Source organism: Telmatherina bonti (genome assembly GCF_933228915.1).
Source record: "Telmatherina bonti genome assembly, chromosome: 14".
NCBI classification, from domain to species: domain Eukaryota; kingdom Metazoa; phylum Chordata; class Actinopteri; order Atheriniformes; family Telmatherinidae; genus Telmatherina; species Telmatherina bonti.
The window spans coordinates 13,425,075-13,446,520 of NC_136612.1; the positions used below are offsets into that span (position 1 = coordinate 13,425,075).

At 38.9% G+C, this 21,446-nt stretch overlaps 1 protein-coding gene across 1 annotated transcript in view; it reads left to right on the top strand.

Moving 5' to 3' along the window:
• Positions 1-3,603: 3,603 nt before the first annotated feature.
• LOC306765930 (microtubule-associated serine/threonine-protein kinase 1-like) overlaps positions 3,604-21,446 on the top strand; it is a gene marked incomplete at both ends in the record, with an annotated part of 66,290 nt that continues 48,447 nt past the window's right edge. The window contains 2 exons of the mRNA XM_079253470.1: positions 3,604-3,642; positions 12,010-12,041. Coding sequence (XP_079109596.1) covers positions 3,604-3,642; positions 12,010-12,041 — 71 coding nt within the window. The remainder of the gene's footprint in view (positions 3,643-12,009; positions 12,042-21,446) is intronic.

Sequence of the window (21,446 nt, forward strand, 5' to 3'; positions counted from 1 at the left end):
ATTTAAAAGAGAAGGATGAGAGATGACTTTTAATGAATTGAAATTTTATGTGTATTGTTTAATAAGCAATAGCACAGAAGCTTGCAATGCTACCTGGCCTTTTTCTAATTTTTTTAGCAAATATACTGCATTAAAGGGCCATTTCAACATTTCAGGACGCTGCTTCTGCGACTTCAGGCAGAAAAATGCAAAAAAATGCGAACTTTCCTTCCCATTTCCAGTCTTTATGCTAAGCTAAGCTAACCAGCAGCTACCTTGCTACCTCTGCTGCACTCTTACAAAGGTCCATAAAAATAAGGCCAAATGTACTATTAAAATGTGATTTTGTATTTTCTATCTAACTTTTCACAGGTGAATTACCGGTGGTTTCTTTTTCATTTCCGTGCTGTTGGAAGACAAACTTTTCTCATAACTTAATGTATCTGAAATCTGTTTGGTCATCTGATTTTAGTTTTCTGCTCCCAAACTTCATTATTCATGTTTGATATGACTTTAGTCTCCTAAAGATACACACGTCCCCAGATTTATAGATCTACGGTAGAGAGTGTGCGAAGACCAGAGAAAACTAACAGGAAATACACTTTCAACAGGTCTTTAACCGTTTGTAACTGGAGCTTAACAATGACAATAAAGTTCAGAAACTGTCATGACAGGATAGAGAGGCATGTCTGGTAATGCAACAGGGTATGTGGGGTCCAGAAATGTTCTTTATTGGATTAACGGATGTGCCGTACACTCAGCAGTGAAAGAACTTTCCCGCCAAGACATTGTGTTTTTCCACAAATGTTTTTCTTCGAGTGTGGCTGTTTTACTCTGTAATTTAAAGGTGTCTGTCTCCCGCCAGGCTGAAAGAAAGATAATCCTTGTTCTCAGTCACATTCAAATTAACCGGTCCCTACACAAAATATCAAGATTTATCCTCCTGCGAGTTTCAAACCACTGTTAGCTAAACAATGGCTGACGGAGGCGGGATAGACTGTAACAAGTGTTACAACCATGTTTTTACATAAGATATGGCGTAAAATTGCAGGTTTTTAGACCAAAAGTTGCATTTTTTTGCTCTAACAGACTCATTTACCCACCAACACACAAGGTCTGTGATATATTTTTTTTAAAGATTTTGAGTTTGTGCCACTTGTAGTAAACAAATGTGGGCATTTCATTTTCCCATAGAGCCTAATGTGACACATTTAACAAATAGCTTATGGGACATTTTGCATTAATTTATGGTATAAACTTGACTAAAATTCATAATAAACATGATCTGATACTTGTCTTCTGCTTTCTAATAGATACCAGGCAGAAGAAGATTACGCCATAATAATTTTGACATTTCACGTGGTAATTAATGTTGTCATTATTATCATTATTATTATTATTTTATTATTATTTTACTTATTGTTTTATTTATTTTATTATTATTATTATTATTGTTGTTGTTATTATTATTATTATTATTATTATTATTATTATTATTATTATTATTATTATTATTATTATTAGGGATGCACCGGTATCGGCTCAATACCAAGTGTGTGTACTCGTACTTGGTATTAATAAAAGTGTACTGATACCACAACCAATACCTGATACCACACTAGTCAAGCCAGCACAGATGTGTTTAATGACATGCTTCAGATGTGTTTTAAAAGAAATAAATGCCTTGAATGTTAAAATGTGACATTTTTTGTTCCACTAAAAGCGAGATCTTTGTTTCAAAACCACACATTTACAGTTGTATTTAGGTAAAATGTGCCAAATCAGAATAAAACATGTTGAAATAGTTAGATCTGTAATGATATTATATTTGTATTGGTGAGGTAACTTCAGAGAGGATGGGTCATTTATTACAACCTAATGAAATCTTACACAGTTATAACAGCAACAATAACCATAGTCACGATAATGTTCACATAAACAGATTTGGTATCGGTAAATATTTAAATTTCAGATATTTGTATCGAATCGGAACTCCCAGAAAGTGGATCAGTGCATCCCTAATTATTTATTATTGTTATTATTATTTGCTATCACATCATAGTTTTAAAAAAAAGTGACTTCTCTTACTCTGTTTTTCTATGGTTGAGCTTTAGTTCAAATCTCAGCGATTGACACATTTGGTACAACCAGACCCAGCTGTACAATGTAGTTTTTGGGAACATAAAATTTCTTTTCAAACTCTCAACAAAATGTGCATCTAGCTCCCTCAAGGTACAGATATGAGGTTTAGTGGCTACAGTTTATTTATTTATTTATTCCTACTGCCTTTTTCTGACGTGTAGCTTCAGTTGCTGTACAGCTTCGTAAAATTGTGTCCATTTGAACATTTTACTCTAAAAGCAAATAAGTTACATAAAATGATGAAATGGCTGTTTTGATCATAATGCGCTTATGATACAAATTATATGACATACATTATAGTTGGTTCTGAACCCATAAAGATCAAGTTAGTATGTTAAACTTTATTTTATGCTGATAGCTGGGAGTGTTTGTTGGCAACAGTGCATCAAAAAGGAGCTTAATTTTCCATCAAGCCTTATTTGGAAGTATTGATCCAACGTGCACAGGTCAGACTCCACGCACGGTTCATCCTGTAGCTGTCTGTGGTGCTGAATTTGGTGACATAACGCAGCAAACTATCAGTCATCTCAGGGTAAAAGCAGTAAAACAGCTGATGTTTCAGCCGACAGAGCTGCGTTTGGTTGTAGCCCATCCGATGGAGGAGGGGGGGGTGGAGGTTCCTCCATTCACAAGTGGAAACACTCGGCTTCTTGCGTAGGAGGAGGGGCGACAGGGAATCCCAGGCAGGGGTGAGAAATATCGCGTTGCTGCGGTCCAGTCTGCACTTCCAGGAAGTTGAGCCTGAGAAGCGGAACGGATGGATGGATGAAGCGGAGAGGAGTTTGAACTTGATGTGTTTCTGAAAATGGACGTATAGGTGCGGGGGAGGGAGGAGTGGAAGAAGGACGAGTTCTCCTCTGCGGGAGGAGTGAGGTCGAGCTTCTGGTGGAAGAGCAGGCAATGTCAGCCCGACCGAGGAGCGCGAGGATGAAGCGCGTCCCAGAGCGGCGCCTCTCCGCCGCGACGCGTCACTGAAGCAGCACCGCGCGCGGCGCTTTGGACACGCCGTCCTTTGTGATCTGGTGTGGGGAAAGAAAGACAAAAGGCTCTTTTCAGATTCTTTCACCCAACTTGTGCTGATCCCACGCAAACATCGCGTTTTGTCCCTGGCAACATGTCGAAGAAGCTCCTGGAAGGATCGCAGACTGTCAGCTGGAGCGGCGCGGGACGCGCGGGTCACCCGCCGCTCACGCTTTCTTAAAACACACACCAGAGAGAATGGAATCGCTAGATGCGCGTGTGTGTTCGTGGATTGGTTCGACGTGACACTGGACTGCTTCTGTGCTTCTGTGTGAGCGCGCCTCTTTGGCTCCGAGTGCGCCAGAACGCTGCGGCTGTTGTTGTGCAGCTCGCCTGTGAACAGCAACGCCGACTGGGTTAAACACCAGTAAAGGGAGTGAAAGGATCGTTTTTTGTTTTCTTTTTTGTTTTGACAGGGGAATCCCTGCGTGGATCCCCGCTGCTCCTCATTAGGCATCAACCATGGATGACTCTGGAATAATAAGGCGCCGGAGGCTGCAGGTGAGCTGTGTGCAGCAGCACACTGGACTTCTGATTACTGTTGAACATCTTCCCTGCTTTACTAGCAATAATAATAATAATAATAATAATAATAATAATCATTTCTACCTGTAATCTGAAGGTTGTTAGTGACCAACAAGACAAATGACAAAATGCACATTCATCTTTACAACAACAATGCTCTTTGTTCAACTAAAATCTAAACGGATTCTCAGTAAATGCGGCTAAAAGATCTTATAAACCTTTTTTAGCTTTCACTCAATTAAAAATATTTCTTCAACATGGCCATCTAATATAGTGTTTGATAAATACACACATAAAATTCTCTCTTTCGTTTGAGGTGTTCCATCTGATGCATTAAACTGACCCCGTTGTGCTTTAAAACATTTTCTTTTTTTATATCAGTTCCCATCATATGTTATGTTTGGGCTTGTAGTTTTTGCATCTGATCATAATTTGAAGAGGATTTTGGTTTATGCATGCTGTTTAGCCAAACTCTGGTAATGAATGGTCACTCATGCATGCTGATCTGACGCGTTGAGATGACTGTGTTCATCCATTATGAAGCAGCCTGCATTACCACGGGTCATACCCTCCCCTCCGTCATTGTGCAGTTCAGTCAAGTGAACTGAGCAGAGATGAGCAGCCTGCAGGCCGGGCGGCGAGCAAGCCTCCTGTGGGCTTCCGCTCATGCAGTCGTGTTTGTGTTGCGTGCACTTCTCTTCTCTCATCCATTCAGTTTGTACTTCCAGAGGTTTCGTTTACTGGAGCGCTCTGAAACGTCTGAGCTACTTTGAAGGAAAACCGACCCTGATCAGAGAGGAGAGAGAGAAAACGGTGTGAAAGAGCGAAGGGAGGGTTGTAGTGAGGACAGCAGCTGTGAGGGAATTAATCATCATAGAGTCACACTCACAAAGTCGCCGGTGTTTTATAGATATAGAAGGTGAGACGATGTAATATGTGCATCCGTTTAACTTACCTGCAGAGATTTTTTTTGCCTATATGTTATCTTTACGGCTCTGTGTGTCTATAAAAACTGTGTTGACAAGTGATTGACTTTGTATGGTGTTTAACTGCCATGTCGATCCCATGGGTCTCATCATCCCAACCGCCATTCTCCCTCTACTACACACAAACACACACACACACACACAGTTATTATCTGAGCACCATATGGTGACACACCCCTCTCGTCTGCTGTTGAGGTCAGAGGTTATATCCCATCATGCATCGTTGGTTTGATTGTTGCCGGATGGCATTTGGAGCCTTTTCACTCGACTATTTAGCAAGAGGATAAGTTAGCGTTAGCATAGCTCTGATGTTACCTTGTTCAGGTTTCTGTTGCGACACATAAAGTAAAGTTTGACCCATTTGAAATTTCATGAATATAATTTTTTCTGAATGAATCATTTTCTTTTCATTGTGGAGGAATGTTAAGCCACTCATCTTACCAATGTTGCTTTAGTTTATTAAACCTGCAGCCATTCATGAAGGCCCAGCTGTCCCACCACAGCATTTCACACAGGTTAAGGTCCGGACCTTGACTGAGTCCTGTTAACACATTGCTTCTTCTCTTTCTTTTCTTATCATCCTGTTGTAGACTCGCTTCTGTGTTTGGGTTCATTGTCCTGTTTCATGACCCAGTTTAGGCTAAGTTTTAGCTGTCAAGACATTTAACTCTAGACTTTAGTTCACAGCAGTGTTTATAGTTGACTCAGTAACTTGTCATGTCGCTGCAAAACCAGCCCATATAATCAGCCCTCCACCGCCGTGCTTAACAGCTGGAAGGTTTTTGTGCTGACAGACATGCTGCTGTTCATTAGGACCTGTTTCCAGAAGTCTTGTGTTTTGTTCAAAGCAACTTTGCAAAGCTAAACTTCTCTTTCTTGAGAAAAGCTCACTCCTGAAACGCTTTCCAATCCAGCAAAACAGGCTTTTATGAGCTGATGATAAGCAGTTCATCAAGACTACTACTTACAATCTCCTTGATGCCAAGTGCTTTTTCATTTGTTTTATTTTAATGTGTTCATTATTTTTTATTCTTTTTTTAATGTAATTTTTTATGTGTTTATTTGACGTTGTTGCTTAGTCATTAATTGTTTAATTGTTTATTATTCCTGTTTTTTTTCTTTATGTTATTACCTTCCTTTTTGTTTTTTCTGCATTTATTTTATTTTATATAATTGTAAATAAATGGTGAAAGCTACAAGGATACTAACTAAACTACACATTTTGGTTTAATATTTTATAAATAATGTTATATAATACTTATTGTTACTTATTAAAGGTTGCATTTACTTAGTTAAACCTGGTAAAGACTGCATGACTTTTAGATAAAACCTTCAAAATAATATGGGTGTGAGAAAATATTGATATGTCGAAATATCGCGATATTTTGTATGACAATATTTTATCGATATTCAAAAGCTTATCGCTTTTATCAAACAACTGATTTTTACTGATGAGGCAGATTTTCATATCTTTATTTATCTTGTACATAAAAATCAGCTTTAATATGAGAGACACATAAAATGTTTTTAAGTGTTTGACTTTCTCCTGCAGTAAAATGTAGATACCAGTAAAGAAAAATAGCTAAATATTCTCTTGCTTTTAGTATCCAGATATATGGCGATGTATCGTATTGTTGGTCCGTATAGTGATACATATCGTTTCTTGCTAATACACACCCCTACAAAATAACAGAATATGCACTTTTTTCTACATTTATATTAAAATGACGTAATATTGCCCGAACAGGATACCTTTACATGCTTCTTTTTCGTCCTTTTGCTTTTTGTCCACTGTTCAGACATGTACTGGTTAGACAGTCATTTCTTTAGGCGATAACGCGCCTCCTAACTCCCACTTGGCAGAAAAACACTCCTTGATTGATTCTTGTTGTTCGCCTACTGGCCAGCTCCCCCCATTTCTCTTTACCCAGCATTGACTAAATGAATGGAGTGGCCGGTGCATCCTGAGTGAGCAGCAGTGCACTCTGTATTCATGCAGCTCAGCTAATGCTATTTCCTTATTACAGGAGCCTGTTTTTTTTTTTTTATCATTTCTTTAGTGTAGCCTGGATGTCCTGAAGGACACAACAGCAGAGGAGTTTTTATGAGCGTAACTTATGACCGTACCAAGAGACAGAATTCACTGGCCTTTAAAGTCGCTGTTGGTTTACAGCCTGCATCACAATGCTTGTCCCTGACTGACTTTACCTTCCTGCAACAGCAGCATCACAGATTACTACGGAAGAAGGCAAGGTTTAACCTGCTCATTCCCGATTAGGCATGATTGCATAAAAATAAATACTCCAGCTAGGAGCAATCTCATTTCAAACATGAAGGAATTGTAAAAAAAAAAAACAGGTGCACAAACATGAGGCCTAAAAAAAAAAAAAAAGCTTATTTCTTGTCTGAGAGACTGAATTGTCTGCAGGCCAGAAATTTCATCTAAATATCTGAAGCCAACATACATGTGCTTTGACTGCAGACACCACAAGACAGCTGCACAGCCACCTTGAATAGATGTTTGCAGAGCCTAGCCTACATTTTCTACCAACGCTGTAACACATTCTTACGTGCTCCCCTGTCGGTGTGACAGCCTGCAGCTAAAAGGGGATCAGACGATCATTTATAAGCTCAAGCCCCAGTTATTCTCCCCCTCGAGAGGACAGCTAAACCTGATGAACAGAGCAGGCCTTCAAGTAGGAAAAGACGGCAGATATAGTGAGGAATGGAGCGGTAATCTGCCATGGGTGGGTATTTAGTGTGTTTTCATCACTGACAGTCTTCATTAGTGGAAGTAAAAGTGCAATCAGTCTGAATTCTACAAAAAAAATACCAGCCTCAGACTGAATTATTTAGTTATTTGATTAAAATCAGGATTTAGTCATGCAGTCATGTAGGAAACTCAGCCATGCAATAAGCAGTAACCACGATATTCTGAGAAACTAATTAAACCACAGGAGAATAACCATGAACAAGGCAAGCAGAACACATTTCAGGACCTACATATGGAAACAGAGTCTTGTTTCTTTGATAAAATATTTCATGCTTATCCATACCTTGCTTTTAAAGTCTATAATAGAATAAGGAAATGAGTGATCACTTTATGACCTTTTTACAGACGCAATACTATCTGGAATAAATAGAGGAATTATGCAGGAATATGAGAAAGTTTGGGTGGCAGGGAGCTTTTTTTTTTTAATGGAAGGGCCATATTATATGAAGATTTAATAACTAAGCTTCTATAAAACAGGCTTGTAATGTATATCCACGCACAGTTTGGCATCTCAGTCTCAATCAGTTCGCTGTGTGTCGGCTCTAAACAGGAAAAGACTGCACGAAGACTGAAAGACGGAGGCATCATGGCTCCACTTTGTTTAATTTGCCATCTGGCTTATTTATTGTGGGCATGCTGGTACAGAAGAGAGTGGTATTAAGGGGTTTGTTGCTTTTAGTTGTTAGTGATAAAAATGTACACGAAACAGACGTGCTTTTTGTTTCTTTGTGAAACGTGGAGCCTAAAGCAGCCCAAGGTGAAGCTATTTTACGTAAACGTAAATAATATAAAGGATAATATAAACAGCAGCGTTACAACTACTGCTAAAAACATTCAGCACAGTTCAGTTCAGCTTTATTTGTATAAAGCGCCACGTCACAACAGCGTCATCTCAGGACACTTTAGACTCATCGGTTTGAGCCAAATCATGATAAACAGCCCGCAGATTGCAGCTCATCTCGACTTGGATCCCGTCCCTCGTCCTGAGCTGCACGAGGCGCCGTGCACAAACATTACAAACACATGAGGCAGAGTCTTGTCTGAAATGTCTATTTTACTAATTATTTACTTAGTAAAGTAAAGATGCAAACAAATGCAGGAAGATTTGCTGCTTATCTGTGTCTTATGAGATGCTGTTGTTGCCATCAGGAGCTACGTGGAGGATCAGCGTTTTGTTTGAGGTTGTTAACGCGGAAGTCGCGTGCTTTTACAGGGAAACGTAATGAATACATGACCTCTTCTTCCTCTAGTTGCCCCTTTTAGTTCTCCAGTTATTGTTTCAGGCACACAGGGTGGCATTTTGAATGAAGACTTATCGGATTAGTGCACGATGAAACTGTTATAATTTAGGCAACTTGTCCGTTGAAGCCATAATTCTCTGTTTTATGCCGTTGCATGGTGCAAATACGTTCCTGTCTTGTTGCTCCCAGCTTCCAAATGGGTTTTCCTCCATCAAGGAAAGCACTTTTTTTTTAAGCTAAAGAAGGTTTTACTCCCACAGAGTGAGAGATTAGAACTGCGATCATCATTTCTTTGGCTTGCCTTAGCTTGAGCACCTTGCAAGCCCGAGAAGGCTGTATAACACAGGGAACAGTGACCCACTAAAGAAGAGCCCCGTTCTCACACTGGCCTTATTTTCCAGGCTTTCAGGTTAGTTTTTATGTGGTAATGCAGTGTAAAACAGCCATTCTGCTCCTCTACTGCCTGGTGGGTTTACAGCAACACTTCCTCATGCAAGCTTGATCTTCCTGCCTTTGGAAGTCATAATCACCTTGGCTGTGACAACTCAGGCCCAATTAACCGGATCAATGAAGGACAAAGTGAAGAGGGATCATTGGGTTGACTATTCGGTCATCCTTGTAGGGAGGGATTTGTCTCAGATAGCATGTAAACCCTGGGGACACGGAGTCCAGCAGCTACAGAACGCACCCAATGACTCACTTCTAATCCTGGGGTGAGGACGAAGCATGAGTGTGTTTTTTCTGCTTCTCTCGTCAGGTGAGAGTCGTCTGCTTTCTTTGGTGATTGTTCGCTGCTTTAATCTTGACAAATGCAGCCACCTGAAAATGCTACAGCGTATATAAGTGGCAGCAGGTGCACATGTGCTGGCTCTAGCAGCCCATCTTTATCTGAAGGTTAACCTAATAACTGTATTGACTAGCAGGCGGTCGATGCATCGCTAACAGCACCGTAACATCATGTGTGACAGAAACGGGTGCGAAGCAGCTAACACATTGACTGCTTCTGTTGCACACAAACAGCGTGCTGGACGCACACACCGATGGAGGATAAAGCTGCAGGCAAATAAGCACGTATTTCTCACCCTTTTGTCCGCCCTTGTTTAGCCCCCCCCCGTGTCCCCTCAGTGTCCCTGATTTCACAGAGAGTCAGGCTGTGCCGGAATGAGGCTCTTTGCCTGTTTTTACTTGGTGCAGTAGGCATCGGCGGCTGTTTCAGCCCAGCGGTCCATGTCCGTGGCTCCAGGATGTAGGGGAGGTAGAGTTGAGAATGGCCGCCAACAGAATCACAAATTAACAGACCAAAATGATTTCAAAACAAACACAAGGGTCAAACAAACTTTGTAGAGACTGCGTGCAGCTCTGTTGGGGTTGGCTGGAATCAATGAGGACAAGTAGTCCAACTGGTTATTCTTGATTAGTAGCTTCTCCAGGGTCACTGTGTTATCGTCCAGTCATGACGTTGCACTCACAATGCAGAGCAGGCCGGATGAGATTTGGGTTTCTCAAGCGGTGTGTATTGTGCTGCAGTTAGAGAGCTTAGGAGACTATCAATAGAGCTGGGGAAGTGGGAGGAGCCACTGATCCTCTTCAATGTCATCCTTCATGTTAGTTAATACAGAAATATGGCTTGGAAAGAACATGGCACACATTTAGACTCAGTGCTTTGGCAGTTTTAGTTATTTTAACTCGACTTAGATCTTTGTCTCACAGGTCAATAGGGGTGGGAAAATCGAATCGAAAATCGGGATCTTTTTGCTTCACAATTTTAAAATTGATTCTTTTTTTTTTTGTGAAAAAATCGATTTTTTTTTTTTTTTCAAATAAATAAATATAATCCATTACAAAATTTTGGTCATTTTTATTGATCTTTTTACTTGTCTTCTTGGGCATTATAGCAGCAGAATGATGATCTAGCTACTGTGTTGTTTTTCCAAATTGAAATCAAGAAAAATGATGAGCAAAAAAAAAAAAAAAGTTTTATACATTTTTTTTGCTTTTAATCTACAAAAATTAGCAAAATCAAAGAATTGTGAGAATCACAATTTTAATCGAATTGGGACCCAAAAAATTGGAATCAAATTGAATCGGGACAGAATATATTGTCACAGCCTTACAGGTCAATAGTAGAATAACCCACAGATGATTATATGTTACCAAGGCAACCAACAAATGGCAGACATGAAGGCAGAAATGGCATTGTGAAAAGAATATATTTAACTCCTTACCAAGTGATTGTCAGAATCAAACCAGGAAGTGAAAAGACATTGAACTAAATATTGACTGAATGTTACTTAGTGCAAGAAAAGCTGTACCTGGTGTTTGGTTTTAAGACTGATAATGACAAAATCACCTTCTGCTTCTTCCTTACAATAATGGTGGGTTGTTTTAAGGGAAAATCTTGAGAATTGGGTTTGTTTAAATGGGGGAAAAGAATTAAAGTCACACAGTGTTTCACTCTTTCCACCTCTGGGAGCCATTTAGATGGCCCATCTTTTGGCTTGAGTAAAACATGTGGTCCCACAATTTGGGAATATTGAGGATAGATGACCAAACTGGGCCAAACTGGGCATTTTTTAGATGTCTGAACTGTCCGTGCTAAAAAAAAAAAAAAATCTAGTTGTGTTGTTCTTTACTTTATCCAAGGTGGCCTTTGCAGAAATAATGTTTACATAATGTTCTATGATATGATAGAGATTTGGAGCTGCAGCTGCATCACTCCAACAAAATATGCATCTTCAAGGTCTTTTGTTCAGGCAAGCCTGAAACTGTTTTCTTTTGTGCTGTGTGCCATTTTCCTTTATTCTTCACCAGAAACACTTATACTGATATTTACACACCTTAACAAATCTCCTGCGTTACAACAACTCCAAACTTAAACAAATTGACATTGTGGTTGCAGAAATATGCTAATTTAGTTTCCAATCAGAGGCCAAAAAGTAGACACAAATTGTAAACAAATGACTTATTTATTAACTTGTACGAGGTCCAGTAAAAAAAAAAAAAAACAAACAAACATGGAATCAGTTTTGTTGAATTTTTACAAAAATGATCAAAAATGCAAAGTTCATGACTTAAACACTTCCTCCTGCTAAAGACATATTAGGTCTTATTAATCATGTTTAAGCTGATCTTTGTCATAGAACAAAGGCTTGTAGTTTTGCTAAATGTTTTTTTTTTTTTTCTCTTGTTATTTGTTATTAAATACCAGAAAGACGCTTTTATAGTTGTAAATGCAAACTGTGACTTTTATTCATTCCTCTTCAATAGAACGTGTAAATGTATAGTCTTGCATTTTCTGTACCTGATCTTTTCTTTTTTTCTCCTTTCTTTGCATTTCTGCCAGAAGGACTTGCCACTGCCACGCAAAAACAGCAGGTGAGTGCCACCTTCCTTATCTCTCCAGTCTTCTTCTTGTCTTTCCTTTCCCCTCAGCGCTGGCCTTTCTGTGAAGACAAACAATCATTCTGGGGATCTACCGGGTCTGTCCTCCCGAGCTAACATCCCACTGGCAGGCTTTCTTGGATCATCAGTGTGATTTCCGTGTTCTGTTTGAAAGCTGTGAGGACGCTTGTGTGGGGCTTGTGGTGTGGAGTGTGTAGTCCATATGTGGAGGAGGAGGAGGAGGCCTCCTGCGGTGCAGCTGTCAGACTCTGAGTGTGGCCAGCAGAGAGCTATGGATGCTGTCCATGGTGCTGAAAGCTATTCTGCCTTTCCCAGCAGCTCAGCCTTTATCTCCACTCCTTTTCCCACAGCTTGGTAATTAAATCGTTGCCATTACACTCAAATTTCCACCTCTCTGCCTTTCCACTGTCCTCCGTCCGGCCACATAGCCGTCTTCCCCTAAATCTGCAGCTCTATCTCTCTTCTATATTTATATTTAAAACCCCTTTATTTCAGTGGTAAATCATTATTGAATTAATTGAATCATTTGTAATGTAGCTTATATCCACTTAGAGCGTAAAGTTGACACACATATGCAGGAATCCATCAGCTAACATAATTATGTGTAAAAATAACCATTTTGATGAACCAGATAGAGGATTAGCTTTGCTACATGGTGCCTTTTTTACTCAAAGTTGCTCCAGTAAATGTCTTATACAGAATGAGAAAAAATGTAAAAAAGTATGTAATATAAGATTAATCAAACAGACAAAGAATTATCCTCCATTAAATTTATTTTTATGAGTTGGTCTCAGTCGAAACCAGGATCTGCTGGGAAGCACAAATCAAAAGAGGCTACTGTTTTCTCTCATGTGACACGGCAAGAATCCGGGTGAGCGACAGTAAAATCAAACCTGTATGCCTGCAGATGTTTAGACAAAACCATGGAGTGTTTTCCAACTCCGACATCGTACGTTGACTCCAGCAGGAGTGAAACGACATGGAAGAGTTAATCAGGTGTGTTAGATACAAACCAGTTCCACCATCCCAGCCTTCTTCCATACCAGGACCAGCTAGGAACTTGTTTTAAGATGTATAACATCAACTTGCTCTTGTTTATGAGTAGAATCTCAATCAGCACATGTGGCGATAATAAATTGTTTTTGTGAAACTGCAGGATGTTACATTGTGTACAGTCGTGCATATTTACTGCAAAGTTTTCATAAGAGAACTGTAGTTTAGAGGCCGTAACTGAAAAAGAGGAGGATTAACTTTACTGGAAGTTTGTTTGGTAGTTATAAAAAATAAAAGCTGGATGTTTACAATCCAGTCTTGTAAACAATAAGAAATGTTTCTTAGGCCATTATAACCTGGAGTAACATACGGATCATCTTACCTTTAAATCCTGGAACATTTTAAGCACCTTCATGGAAAAATGTTCTTTTGTTTTTACACCTTTTTAAAGAATGATTGTGAGTGTAAATATTGAGAGTTTAGCATATTAAACCCTCATCTTTCCACCTCTTTCAGAAGCCGAGGACTGAAAAGTTTTAGTGGACAGGTTTAAATTTGTGCAGATTTAACCTTTGTAATGTTTACATTGAAAAAAAGCATATTTTGGTTTGTTTTGCATATTTTATCATTTCATATGGTCGATAATGATGCAACCAATAATAATACTTATCTTTGTAAATAATCTGTCTGGGTTTAAATGAAAAGAGTAATGCCACTGTTCACATAAGATCTATTTCAACACGTTAAACAGCTGTACGTGTCACAGGTTACGTTCCAGAAGATTTTATTATGTATTGCATGAACTCTGCTCTTCCAAATGGATGACCTAGACATTAAAGGGTTAAGCAGGACTTGTAATATGACCTTTAAAGGTCTTCATATGGTAATTTAATAAGCGGGTCAGTAGTTTCCTGTTTCCTTCATGTAACAGTGCATACATGTACCCTCACTTGATCAGGTCCACCTGTTCAGTTGCTTGTTAACACAAGTAGCTGATCGGTTAATCACATAGCAGCAACTCAACACGTTTAGTCATGTAGACGTGGTCGAAACGACTTGCTGAAGCTCAAACTGAGCATCAGAATGAGGAAGAATTTATGGATCTATGTGACTTTAAACATGACAGATGTTGGTCTGGGTGTGTCAGAAACTTCGGATTTTCTTGGATTTTCACACACAACCATCTCCAGAGTTTACAGAGGATGGTCTGAAGAAGAGAAAATATCCAGTAAGCATCAGTTGTCTGGACCAACGTGTCTTGTTGATGATAAAAAGACAACAGGAAGTCAGATAAGCTCTAGTTCCACCCAATACAATACAAGATGGAGATACAATAGAAGATGGAGAAAAACTGGTCTGATGAGTTTCCATTTCAGCTCCACATTCAGATGGTTGGATCAGAATTTAGTGGCTATACCATGAAAGAAGGATCCATCCTGCCTGGTAGCAACAGTTCAGGCTAGTAGTGGTGTAATGATGTGGGGAATATTTTCCTTGGACCCCTTAGTGCAAATGAAATGGTTTAACAGCACATCCTACCTGAGTGTTGCTGCTGACCATGTCCATCCCTTTCTGAGCACAGTGTAGCATCTTCTGATGGAACCTTCCAGCAGGATGATGCACCATGTCACAAAGCTCACATCATCTCCACCATGACGATGAGTTCACTGTCCTCCAACGGCCTCCACAGTCACCAGATCTCAGTCCAACAGCATTGAGATGTGGTGGAACGGGAGATTCCCATCATGAAGTGCAGCAACTGTGTGATGCTTCATGTCAATATGGAGCAAAACGGAGCGCTCTGAGGATTAAAAAGGGAAAAGGCCGAGCAGCCCAGTACTAGCAAGGCTGGCAAGTGTGTGAATCCAGTGAGAACAGTGCAATGATAAGGCACCTAAAGATGGATTATTTCGCTTCACTGAATATAATTAAATCAGTGAGTTTCTTTTTGTGCCACCTCATCCCATTATAAATTACGCAATCCAAACCTAAAGTGCAGCCTCAGACCACCTCTGTTTATGTCCATGCTGTGCCATTCACTTCATCTCACTGCCGTCTCTAACCATCCATTGCTACCTCGTAATTTTGCCATCACACCATCGTCTCTTGGGACGGTTTCCGTTTGGATTCAGTATGTCGCCGTCTGCCTCACATGGAATCCCCGCTCAATTATGTAGGATGCCATTAGCCCACCATCCATAATGGATGAGCTCAGTGGACTTGGCTTCACATTCAATCTGCCTGGTGCCTCCATTCATGGGTAAACACAGCCATTCCCAGTTTGTATGCATGTGTGGCACACATCATCATTATCTGTGCTTCCGTAATCTTTGATTCCATTCAAAACCCCTTTTCACAGTTATGTAACAGTCCACACGAGCCTGTTCTTCCGTCATTTCTTCCCTCTGCCGGGATAGATTAACCTCTTTTTACTCTCCGCTTCCTTCATTCATGGCATAAAAAGCCTGAAGTGAAAGCTTTTTAACTGAAAGGAAAACAGGAGTACAAGTCACTAAACACACTGTGTATGGCACCGTAGCCTTGAGAAAAATGGCCTGCCACTTTTGTTGTTTCTTTCTAAAACCTCGACCCACCCTTCCTCAGTTCATCCCTCCCTCTGCGCTGCTCTCTCTCTCTCTCTCTCCCTACTTCCTTTTTTTCTCCCTCACCTTTGATTCTCGGATACACTTGCTCAGACATGCAGACACCAGAGGTTGTGTGACCAACAATATGCACTGCTTTGCGATGATATTTTTCCAAAGACTTGCTCCTTTGTGACTGCTTACCCCTCAACGCCCAGCCGTTGCTGCTGCTGTTGCCCAGAGCTACAACTACGGGGAAAAAATCCAATCGACAACATGTTTCGACGCACTAAAAGGTACTACAAGACTCTAGAGACAAAGCAGTGATGATTGAGTTTCTGTCCAGGCTTTCTGTTCATCCTGTTTTGTTTTTTTTTACCAACATCTGTTTGTTCTCCTCAGCCCTCTGGCCTGTTTTATTTTCCTTTTGAACCTTCAGTGTTTGCAGTATAGATTTCAAACAGGCTGTGGCTGGTGTGTAAGGTATTAGTTGTGTGTGTGTCCATGTGCCTAACTTGGTTTTAGATGTCTGCTTTTTACCGCTGAGTGTACACATTGAGAGGTTTAGTTTTTCTGCCATTGCTATAATGCTAAAGATCTGGTAGCATGCATGCAGGTCAGTTAATAAAATCCTGCAAACAGATCCAAGGTCAAACCTTAAATCCTTTAAAGTTGCACGAGGTGTTAGTCGATGCTAGTGTGTATAAGTTACATGCAGCCAAGTAAACTGAGTGTTTAATCAAATGAAAGTATCTACATGTTTGTACACATGTTAACATGTTATAGATGTAGCATTACATTGGGTGAAATGATTAAATCTTTAATGTTAATGATCATTCAAATATTAATCCTGCTTTTATTAATCCCCCTACAATTGTAAGTAGCATCTCTAGCAAATCTATTGAAAGTGAAAGATCATAGTTTAGCTCCAACAGACTGCTATTCAGTTCATCAGAGCTAACACTGGATCATTACAAGGTTTAATCATATTTGGACAAATATATAAATAATCAGTGAATGTAATTTTATGTACACAAATGGTGGCGTTCTCTTTTTTCTTTTTATCATCATATCATAATGTTACCTTTTCCAGAATTATTATTAATTAGACTTAAAAAGATAATGGCATATCATGTCGTCTTGGATTTTCTCTTTGTATAATGCTAAGAGTAAAATGGTAATATGCTAACATGCTAGTGCTTGCTAAATATTACATTACCATAATCAGTGATACACAAAAAGGTCAAACGATTTAAGAAAACCAAACTGCTTTAACTTATCTTAACCCAAAAAGACCCGATCCAGAAAAAAAAAATGTTAAGATGAGTCCAATTTTTTAATATGATATCTTTATTCATCCCTTTAACTAAATGAATAATAAAAAAGTAAAATTTTTATTTAGCGATATTTACCATTTATTACCATGTGATATCGTGATTATCGTGTAATCTTCTGCTTTCTGGTGACCAATTAGGGGCAGAAAACAACAATCTGATTGTTTTCCACTCGATTTTGTACCATAAAGTGATGCCAAATGTCTCTAAAGTGATCCTAAATAAACATTATTGATAATATATATCACACTGGGTTCCTATGGGTTAATAACATGTTCTAATATCTTTTACAAATGATTGTTGACTTCAAAACTAAATAACTAGCAAGCTAGACTTAAATTGATTTGGTTAATCTTAGCATTAGTTGTCGCTAATGTTTCTTTCACAGCAGACATGTGAAGACATTGCATTGTTGATGTAATACATGAAAAAAGTGCTGTCTGTGTTTACTTTAGGTTACAAATCAACAGACTTTGTTAAGGTTTTTTTTTGTTTGTTTAAGCACAGAAGCAGCAGGTACAGAGATGGTTTTTGTTTATGTGATGTTGTTAGCATGTTAGCATGCTAGCTTTTTCAGTTAGAGCCAGGGTAGGAGATACTTTCCATTTGAATTTTAGTTTATCACTGAAAATCCCCTTCACATTCAAGCTGCAGCCAATTAAAAATATGTTCTAAGATAAAAAATATATATATATATATTTAGTCACGTGTGGAACAGACGGGACAGATAAAACCATCCAATCATTTTAACCGACCCGCTCTAAACGATTAGATAGCGATATGTCAATACAACACAACTGCCATTTGTTTCTCCCCCATTAACCCTTCAGGAACAAGCATTGCATGTTTCTGAGCTTTGGAGGTGTGGCTTGGAGTCACGGATTGGTTTGAACTTTTTGATTTTGTGTTTTCAAAATGTAGTTTGCTTTAAACTGTGTTTCCAGGCTCTCCTGCCTTTAACTCCTTAGCTGAAAGTCTTTGAAAAACACATCGCTTTCCTGTAATCAAATTATATGTAATCCACCTAAATAAAAAGATTGCTACCAATAGAAGTTAGTAAGAACAGATTATCATTTGGGCTATAAAGACAAAGTAGACATTTAGCACTAACTGTGGTGTTTTTCAATCTGATTTAGTAAAAATAGCATTAAATAATCAAAAAGCATTGACTCATCATGGTGACATTTCTTGCAAAGATGCAAGTTCATCATCAGACAATGACTGCATGAGTCTGACAGAACTACAGGTTGAAGATAGATTCTTCTGGCGTCTGATTCTCTGATGCTAAAGGAAGCTTTTGTGTAGTTAGATGACTAGCTTTGGAGGTTTCTGTACTGTGATAGCAAATCCTTTTTTTTTTGTCTTGTCCAGCATTTAAGCAGGCAAAATGGATTTTCTGGATGCTGTATTCTGCTGGGCAAATTTACTTTGCCAAGGGAAGCATCATAGATATAATTCTTCCCTTGATATTCTGGATTTTTATTTTATTTTTTCACAATTGTTTGTATTACAAAGTTTGTCCCGCTGGACCTGACTGGAGAGGACAGAAGAGGGACAGAAAGAGAATCGAAAAGAAGAGAAAACAGAAAACACCCCGTAGAGAGAAAAAGAGAGAGAGAAAGGAAAAAAAAGCAAATCCATTTTTGCTGCATGATGTAACACATCAGCTGTGAAATAAAACTAGCAGGTAACTAGAGGATCGGTAGTTTGAATCCTGCTCCATCCCAGTCAGTATGTCGTTGCGTCCTTGTGCAAGTCTCTCGTACATCACCCTCTTTGCCTCCAGTGTCAGCATCACTGGTGTACGAATGTGTGTGAGTGTCCAGTGATGGTCGGAGCAGATGGGCTTTCAGTCAGTCGGCACCAGTGTGGCTGTGGCTACAGACGTAGATTAGCATCACTACATAGCATAATTAAACAATGGATTCACTGGAAAGCAGTTAAGATGCCTTGAAAAGCAAAGAGCTGAATACCTCCAGTCCATTTTTTTATCATTAATATCATGAATACCATCAGCCATGATTTCCTTGATACTTTTAATTACTCTCTACTTTAACAATTTGAAAACTGAGGTGACATTCAAGCACCAGGGATTTCCTCTTTGGCACTGGCACTAGTGGATGTCGTGCTGAGTCTCTTAAAGGGACTTCACATGCCCCTGCTGATGAGGGATTTAACAGGCATTGCATTAGAGAATTACAGACGAGAGTCTGGCTATGGAGCACCTGAGCCCAGACAGTCTTTCTAAAAACTGTTGTTTGTGTTTGAAATGCATGGTGGGCTTTTAAGTTTAATGTAGTTGCTTCAGCATGTTTTCAGTCGTCTCCTTCCACTTGCAGAAAAATACATTCCTTAGCTTCAAAACCTGCAAGGTGAAGAAGTAATATCGCAGCTCGGGAAAAGAATCCTGAAAGTGAAAGAGGTGGAGACAGACGGCGGCTGTGCAAGAGGGGAAACCAGGAGAGGTAAAGCGCAGGGCCCTGGAGTCATATCTGTGTCTGCTCTTCCATTAGGGACCAGCTCACTACGGTTACGTGAGCAAGATGCAGGACATGCTACTAGCTTTGACTCTCCTTTATCTTCCACTTTTTCTTTGTTTCCTTTGTCTCTTCCTCTCTCGTTTGAGTCTACGACCTCGGGAGTGGGGGCATTTTGGGTAATGAAGGGGCTTTTTGCTTCGTTTTTACTTTCTCGCACATCTTCAGAGAGCTTTTTGTAAACAGCTTTAAGTTTAGGTTTAAGGGTAAGTTCAGGGTTTGATGTATAATTGGATTAGTTATTGATAAGGGAAATGGCAATCATGCGAGTGGCTTTGTCTGAAAGTGTGTGTGTGTGTGTGTGTGTGTGTGTGTGTGTGTTTGTGTTTTATTACTTGTCTTATGTGGACAAAAAGCAGTTTACACAACTTACAGGAAACTGACTTTGATATTACAACAAAAGATCCCTCAAAAATAGAGATGTCTGGTATTATCGGTACAACGATATCATCAGCCAACATCGTAGTTAAAATATAATATTGGAAATGATTGATATCGGTTTTTACTTTTTAATGACACAGCCTTTATACAACATGCATGTATTATAGATCAAACTCCTCAGCTACGCCTGATCTAACTCAAAATATAAACAATGTCATGTGTGGTTTTCCAGATGTTTTTGTTTGTCACATCTTGTTTAGAAACTATTGGTATCAGTTTATATCGGTATCTGAAATTAAGATTTGGATAAATCTATAAATCGGATATCAATAATAAAAAAAAAAAAAGAAAAGCCTATATCAAACATCTCTACTCAAAACAAAAGCATTTTACTTAATTTAAGGTTGTTGTGGTGCAGGGCATGAGTCTGTAAAGGCATACAGCCTGAGAATAGACTTTTTTCATACATCTTACTTACTTTTTAAGAATTTGTGAATTTATTTCCAGGGAAAGCAAAGACCTGATCATCACTGCCTCGCATCTGAATCATTAAGTGTTTTTAACTAGTCAGATTAAATGTAAGATGTAGTGCTCATTTCATATTCATCATTTCCTCTTGCAGAAATGAAGCGCACCCAATTCTCTAAGCACCCGCTGCACCACAAGATTTAGTTCAAGTTTTTTTTTACCCGTATTTCTCCTCTTCATGTTAACTCTTTTGGAAATAGCTGTATAGCTGTATAGCTTTTTAATTAACAGCACTACTAAGTAATGCATGCCCAACTAGAAAATGCTGCACTTGCTCATTCAGATATAACATTTTACAACTTTTCAAAGTAAAAAAAAAAAAAAAAAAAAAAAAAAAAATACTTTTAATGCTGAAGCATAAGTTCCTGCAAAATAAGTCAAATAAAATTATGAAAACTTCTGTCTAAATTGCCATCTTGGTCCATTTGTGAGGACTCCAGCTTTCCATAAACAATTTGTTCTAAATATAAAGATAGCAGAAATTAAGGAATATCATTTATTTGTGTTATAGATATGATATTTTATATAGATTAAGGTTTTTGTTACATGAGCAACCCTTTTTATTTTTAATTTTTAATATCTGAAAAGAGCCAGATCTGCCATCTCTTTGATGAATGAAGCATATTCCTGCATTTCCAAACAAATTCTCATTGACTGTGTTCTGACTTTGTTATGTTTGGTGTCGTTAATGAGCTACAGCAGGAACACGATGCAGCTTATTGAGTAGGGCAGGGAAATATAAGAAGAAATATAAGAAGACATTTAACGCTTTTAATAAAAAAATTTAAAAAAGAACTCAATAAAACCTACTTTTAAAAAAAGAGGTATGATTAAAGGCATTTATATATATTTTCTGTAATATTATAATTCAGGGTCCCAGCAATGAGCAGGCAGGTGTTGCACCCTTAAAGTGGGACTATTATGTGCATTTCAGGCTAATTTATTTTTATTTCTGAGACCAGAAGGGATGGGATTAAACGAGTTATTGTCACAAATCTCTTTATTTACTTCAGTCCGACCCTC